Consider the following 7,800-nt stretch of genomic DNA (forward strand, 5'->3'; position numbering starts at 1 on the left):
TGATTTAGCGAATTCCCTGTTTGAGTGTGTGTGCCCTCTCTCCGAGGCTCCGGGTGGAGGACCATTTTTGATACAGGTGGGAAACTGTTGAGTGTGAAAAACCCGCCAGCATTGTAGTTCTTGACACAAACCGGTGTGCATGGCACCTACTATCATACCCCCGTTCAAAGGCACTTAAATCTTTTGTCTTTCCCATTCACCCTCTGAATGGCACACATACGCAATCCGTGTCTCAATTGTCTCAAAAATTCCTTCTTTAACTTGTCTCCTCCCCTTCATCTACACTGATTGAAGTGGATTTAACAAGTGACATCAATAAGGGATCATAACTTTCACCTGGTTTCACATGGTCAGATTATGTCATGGAAAGAGCAGGTTTCCTTAATGCTTTGAACACTCAGTGTATGTCGCCTTTTGAACATGATCCATCGACCTGCCCAATTGTTGCCCAAGTCCCGCATTTGGGCTTTTTAGATGTGGTCATCCTAGTTGTAAATCCAGCACATATTGAATGTTGAGATTGCTGAAAGATACTGCATGGTTGATTTCTGTACGACGTTTAGGCCTACCAGTGCTGTAGTCAAGTGGAGCTGTTTTGTTAAAAGCTCATTTTGTCCTATGCCTAATCGTCATGATGAAGGAGTGTAGAACACCTCTCATTGAGCTGCTACAGAACTAATGAAATATGGGATCTGATGAGAAGTATTGATTTTGATGTATGTATAAATGCCAAGAATGTCTTTCATGGTGTCTTCCATACAGACATGGATGACAATACTAAAGATCTATGGTGGGCAATAATGTGCAATGTGAACAATAAGAGTTGGAAGACAAGATGTTTGACTATAAAACAACTTTTTGAAGAAAGCTGGACTCCAAAAAACAGTAGTCCTACAAAAACCTCCATGGACACTATTAAATATGAAACCATGTTATGTAGCCTGATAATGAACCCTTTTATTGATGTGAAAGCTGATTTGTATTTATATATGATCTAACCTATTATTATTTTATGCAAGGGGTGGAATGTTAGCTAAAGAGACTGGTACTTAGACTGGAAGGCAGTCGGGAGTAGTCAAGACCAGGTGGGACCAATCTAGTCGATGAGAGGGCCACAGGCACAATGTCACTGAATGTCACTTGTCATATCCATCATTAGTCATATCTTGTGGATATATTTTTTGTCAATAAAGAACTGAACTGGGCTTTGCTTGTCATGTCATATCAATTTAGTGTCACCTACAAGGACGTATGTTACTGTTAGTTATGGGGAAGGGAGGGATATAACGGTATAACAAAAGAGAAACAGGTAATGATGCATTTTCCAGCACTGATTCAGTATTAATACACAGAAACTACCATCTCCGTTTCCAGGTAACACACCATGGGATGTTAGGGATATCAGGAAAGGATTGGGGGTTAACAACATGGTAACTACTGATGGTAACTAGTGGTCATTACTAGCTAATTACCTGATAAATACATAGTTATTACCATCTTATTACCCGGTTATCACTGAACTGGAAACATAAAAAGTCTAAGCTTTTTGGGTAAAACACTGGGATAAATCCTGTATGGAAATGCCTCCCACAAGAGTAGTAGTGCTGATCTAGGGTCAGGTCCCACCAGTCAATATAATTGTATTCCTCATGATCTAAAAACTGAACCTAGATCAGTTTGATTTGACAAATTGACTGTAGCCCCCCGGCACAGGTCCCACTATTGCAGAATAATTTGCTGGGGACTGAGACATGGGGGTTGGGAGACACTGTGGCCTCGTCCAATGTCACCCCTGGACAGGACCAGCCAGGAAGGAGCTTACCCAACCACTCTAAGGCAGTGGTTGTGTGGCAGGCAAAGGCAGAGGTGTGCTGAGTGGCACAACATTATTTTAATGAGAATTCAGTCCACTTGACAATTTAACAAAAATAAATATTCTTCATGCTGATGATTTGTACAACTTGAGACAGATAGCAATACAATAGAAATTCATTAAAAACATAAGATGGAACGTAACAGAGATACAGACAGTGGTGGGAAAAAGAACCCAATTGTCATACTTGACTAAAAGTAAAGATACCTTCATAGAAAATTACTCAAGTAAAAGTGAAAGTCACCCAGAAAAATACTACTTGAGTAAAAGTCTAAAAGTATTTGGTTTTAAATATAGTTAAGTATCAAAAGTAAATGTAATTGCAAAAAATGTACTTATGTATCAAAAGTAAAAGTATAAATAATAAAAAAAAATTGCTTATAATAAGAGGATCAGACAGCACAATTTTCTTGCTTTTTTATTTATGGACAGCCAGGGGCACACTACAACACGCGGACATAATTTACAAATGAAGCATAGTGAGTCCTCTAGATCAGAGGCAGTAGGGACGACCAGGGATGTTCTCATGATAAGTGTGTGAATTGGACCTCTTTCCTGTCTTGCTAAGCATAAAATATGTAACAAGTACTTTCACGTGTCAGGAAAAATAAATGGAGTATAAAGTACATCATTTTCTTCAGGAAGGTAGTGAAGTAAAAGTAAAAGTAGTCAAAATATAAATACTAAAGTAAAGTACAGATGCCTAAAAAAACGACTTAAGTATTACTTAAAAAAATGTTTGCTTAAACAGCTATATCTCCTGATTGGTAGAATATATCTCTATTCTGATTGCTGACTTGTAGAGAAGAGAAGTAGACTAAGATGTCATACGCTCCAAGTATTAGTCCAAGTTGTTGGGAAAGTGGTCAAAACAGCGGTTGTTTCTAAAAGAGGGTAAGAAACCATGGTCTACTTGTCTACCATTCAAATCTGAAATCAGAACAGAAATATCTACTGTCATTCAAGAGGTATCACTGTTTCAGTAACTGCATCAGCTACTTTCATTAAGCTAATTTCCCACTGTTGAATTAAATGGCATTAAACATTCAGAAATGTCAAATTATAGCACTTCCAGGGGTGAAAGTAAGGCGGTCCGGTCCGGTCTGGCATCCCGACAAAATAAATAGTTGTGGTACACCATACTGGTAAAACATGAGCCTATCACAATAATGAAAACAAAACGTCAACACAACTGTAGGCTGTTACACCATTATAATTGCCGCCAGTCAGACAATTGAGCGAATGGACTTGAAAACCAGTGGTATAGCCTACGCTCCAACATGTGATGTTGTTCTACAAGAACATTTTTCAAGGCAGAGATGAATGGCTGAGATGTGCGTGGACTGCAGTGGACGCATAAATTCTGGCCTAATGACAATCGCCAAATGTCATTAACTTTTTGGTGTTTTGTGTAACAGATATATCTTCCCATTCACCACTGTTTGGAGGCTGGAAATACATGTACTGTATGTTGGTAGTGGATGAACGTGTGTAGGTAGCCTAGTAAAGGAGCTCTTTGAAGTGATTGTTTGACTAGTGCGTGCACACATAGGAGGTCCCATACCGGGAAGTAATTAATTCTACTTTCACCCCTGATCACTTCATAATTAAATGAGACAATTAGTAAACAATGAGACTTTTGACACATGTAAATCAAGTCTTATTTGCATGTGCTCCAATGTCAACATTGTTGTTGGTTGCCCAGTCATTGAGGGTATTCACAAATCACAAAGTAGCATGACAACATGACAAAAAACAGACACAGTATCAAATCAAATCAAATTCTATTTGTCACATACACATGGTTAGCAGATGTTAATAATGCGAGTGTAGCGAAATGCTTGTGCTTCTAGTTCCGACAATGCAGTAATAACCAACGAGTAATCTAACCTAACAATTCCACAACTACTACCTTATACACACAAGTGTAAATAAATAATATGTACATAAAGATATATGAATGAGTGATGGTACAGAACGGCATAGGCAAGATGCAGTAAATGGTATAGAGTATAGTATATACATCTGAGATGAGTAATGTAGGGTATATAAACATAAAGTGGCATAGTTTAAAGTGGCTAGTGATACATGTATTACATAAAGATGGCAAGATGCAGTAGATGATACAGAGTACAGTATATACATATACATTATATTAAGTGGCATTGTTTAAAGTGGCTAGTGATACATTTTTTATCAATTTCCATCAATTCCATTATTAAAGTGAGCTGGAGTTGAGTCAGTATGTTGGCAGCAGCCACTCGATGTTAGTGGTGGCTGTTTAACAGTCCGATGGCCTTGAGATAGAAGCTGTTTTTCAGTCTCTCGGTCCCTGCTTTGATGCACCTGTACTGACCTCGCCTTCTGGATGATAGCGGGGTGAACAAGCAGTGGCTCGGGTGGTTGTTGTCCTTGATGATCTTTATGGCCTTCCTGTGACATCGGGTGGTGTAGGTGTCCTGGAGGGCAGGTAGTTTGCCCCCGGTGATGCGTTGTGCAGACCTCACTACCCTCTGGAGAGCCTTACGGTTGTGGGCGGAGCAGTTGCCATACCAGGCGGTGATACAGCCCGACAGGATGCTCTTGATTGTGCATCTGTAGAAGTTTGTGAGTGCTTTTGGTGACAAGCCGAATTTCTTCAGCCTCCTGAGGTTGAAGAGGCGCTGCTGCGCCTTCTTCACAACGCTGTCTGTGTGGGTGGACCAATTCAGTTTGTCCGTGATGTGTAGCCGAGGAACTTAAAACTTACTACCCTCTCCACTACTGTCCCGTCGATGTGGATAGGGGGGTGCTCCCTCTGCTGTTTCCTGAAGTCCACAATCATCTCCTTTGTTTTGTTGACGTTGAGTGTGAGGTTATTTTCCTGACACCACACTCCGAGGGCCCTCACCTCCTGCCTGTAGGCCGTCTCATCGTTGTTGGTAATCAAGCCTACCACTGTAGTGTCGTCCGCAAACTTGATGATTGAGTTGGAGGCATGCATGGCCACGCAGTCGTGGGTGAACAGGGAGTACAGGACAGGGCTGTGAAGTACCCTTGTGGGGCCCCAGTGTTGAGGATCAGCGGGGTGGAGATGTTGTTACCTACCCTCACCACCTGGGGACGGCCCGTCATGAAGTCCAGGACCCAGTTGCACAGGGCGGGGTCGAGACCCAGGGTCTCGAGCTTGATGACGAGTTTGGAGGGTACTATGGTGTTAAATGCTGAGCTGTAGTCGATGAACAGCATTCTCACATAGGTATTCCTATTGTCCAGATGGGTTAGGGCAGTGTGCAGTGTGGTTGTGATTGCGTCGTCTGTGGATCTATTGGGGCGGTAAGCAAATTGGAGTGGGTCTAGGGTGTCAGGTAGGGTGGAGGTGATATGGTCCTTGACTAGTCTCTCAAAGCACTTCATGATGACGGAAGTGAGTGCTACGGGGCGGTAGTCGTTTAGCTCAGTTACCTTAGCTTTCTTAGGAACAGGAACAATGGTGGCCCTCTTGAAGCATGTGGGAACAGCAGACTGGGATAAGGGTTGATTGAATATGTCCGTAAACACACCAGCCAGCTGGTCTGCGCATGCTCTGAGGATGCGGCTGGGGATGCCGTCTGGGCCTGCAGCCTTGCGAGGGTTAACACATTTAAATGTTTTACTCACGTCGGCTGCAATGAAGGAGAGTCCGCACTGTATTGTCCTCAAAGCGAGCAAATTTAGTCTGTCTGGGAGCAAGACATCCTGGTCCGCAATGGGGCTGGTTTTCTTTTTGTAATCCGTGATTGACTGTAGACCCTGCCATATACCTCTTGTGTCTGAGCCGTTGAATTGCAACTCTACTTTGTCTCTATACTGACGCTTAGCTTGTTTGATTGCCTTGCGGAGGGAATAGCTACACTGTTTTGTATTCGGTCATGTTTCCGGTCACCTTGCCCTGGTTAAAAGCAGTGGTTCGCGCTTTCAGTTTCGCGCGAATGCTGCCATCAATCCACAGTTTCTGGTTTGGGAATGTTTTAATAGTTGTTGTGGGTACGACCTCGCCAATGCACTTTCTAATGAACTCGCTCACCGAATCAGCGTATTCGTCAATGTTGTTGTTGGACGCAATGCGGAACATATCCCAATCCACGTGATCGAAGCAGTCTTGAAGCGTGGAATCAGATTGGTCGGACCAGCGTTGAACAGACCTGAGCGAGGGAGCTTCTTGTTTTAGTTTCTGTCTGTAGGCGGGAAGCAACAAAATGGAGTCGTGGTCAGCTTTTCCGAAAGGAGAGCGGGGGAGGGCCTTATATGCGTCGTGGAAGTTAGAATAACAATGATCCAGGGTTTTACCAGCCCTGGTTGAGCAATCGATATGCTGATAGAATTTAGGGAGTCTTGTTTTCAGATAAGCCTTGTTAAAATCCCAAGCTACAATGAATGCAGCCTCAGGATATGTGGTTTCCAGTTTACATAGAGTCAAATGAAATTCGTTCAGGGCCATCGATGTGTCTGCTTGAGGGGGAATATATACGGCTGTTATTATAATCGAAGAGAATTCCCTTGGTAGATAATGCGGTCAACATTTGATTGTGAGGAATTCTAAGTTAGGTGAGCAGAAGGACTTGAGTTCCTGTATGTTGTTATGATCACACCACGTCTCGTTAATCATAAGGCATACCCCCCCGCCCCTCTTCTTACCAGAAAGATGTTTCTGTCGGCGCGATGCGTGAAGAAACCAGCTGGCTGCACCGACTCCGATAGCGTCTCTCGAGTGAGCCATGTTTCCGTGAAACAAAGAACGTTACAGTCTCTGATGTCTCTCTGGAAGGCAACCCTTGCTCGGATTTCATCAACCTTGTTGTCAAGAGACTGGACATCGGCGAGTAGTATGCTAGGGAGTGGTGCGCAATGTGCACGTCTCCGGAGCCTGACCAGAAGACCGCTTCGTTTTCCCCTTTTACGGCGACGTTGTTTAGGTTCGCCGGCTGGGATCAGATCCATTGTCCTGGGTCAAAACACTGGATCCGCTTCGGGAAAGTCATATTCCTGGTCGTAATGATGGTGAGTTGACGTTGCTCTTATATTCAGTAGTTCCTCCTGACTGTATGTGATAAAACCTAAGATTACCTGGGGTACCAATGTAAGAAATAACACGTACAAAAACAAAATACTGCATAGTTTCCTAGGAACGCGAAGCGAGGCGGCCATCTCTGTTGGCGCCGGAAGTAGAATACTTTCTGTGACATACTGAAGCTACCAATATGAGCGGAAGAGGCAAAACCAGAGGCAAGGCCAGGGCGAAGGCAAAGACACGTTCATCCCGTGCCGGACTCCAGTTCCCCGTGGGCCGTGTGCACAGGCTGCTGCGCAAAGGCAACTACGGCGAGCGTGTGGGCGCTGGCGCACCAGTGTACCTGGCAGCAGTGCTCGAGTACCTGACTGCTGAGATCCTGGAGTTGGCCGGCAACGCTGCCCGTGACAACAAGAAGACTCGTATCATCCCCCGTCACCTGCAGCTGGCCGTCCGTGACGACGAGGAGCTGAACAAACTGCTTGGCGGCGTGACCATCGCTCAGAGTGGTGTGCTGCCCAACATCCAGGCAGTGCTGCTCCCCAAGAAGACTGAGAAGGCCGTCAAAGCCAAGTAAAATCGCTACTGCGGCTGCAACTTGACTACACAGTATTTACATAGCAGTCAGGGCAAATACTGTATATACTGTAGCAGCATCTAAGGTACATCAGGAATGCTGAGTGACACTGAGGATTGAGTGACATTAAAAAAAATGATGAGGCAAGTGACATTTCATGTTGGTACTAGCGAACGTGAAATGGGCATAGGTGTAGGTCTACTGGTCTTGTTCAGTATAAGCAAATACACCCCAAAAAATCCTACCACTCCTGTTCCCCAAGGAGGTGTCACTAATTAAGTGTCTCCTGCATATTATCCCAGTATCTGTTACTCCCAGTGT

General features: G+C 43.9%; 1 protein-coding gene across 1 annotated transcript in view; it reads left to right on the forward strand.

Moving 5' to 3' along the window:
• The window catches only part of LOC139561650 (histone H2AX-like), a 58,549-nt gene extending 51,070 nt beyond the window's left edge, over positions 1-7,479 (forward strand). The window contains exon 3 of the mRNA XM_071378894.1: positions 7,085-7,479. Within this exon, the coding sequence (XP_071234995.1) occupies positions 7,085-7,479 (395 nt within the window). The remainder of the gene's footprint in view (positions 1-7,084) is intronic.
• The last annotated feature ends 321 nt before the right edge of the window (positions 7,480-7,800 follow it).

Source organism: Salvelinus alpinus, chromosome 31 (assembly GCF_045679555.1).
Source record: "Salvelinus alpinus chromosome 31, SLU_Salpinus.1, whole genome shotgun sequence".
Taxonomy (NCBI): domain Eukaryota; kingdom Metazoa; phylum Chordata; class Actinopteri; order Salmoniformes; family Salmonidae; genus Salvelinus; species Salvelinus alpinus.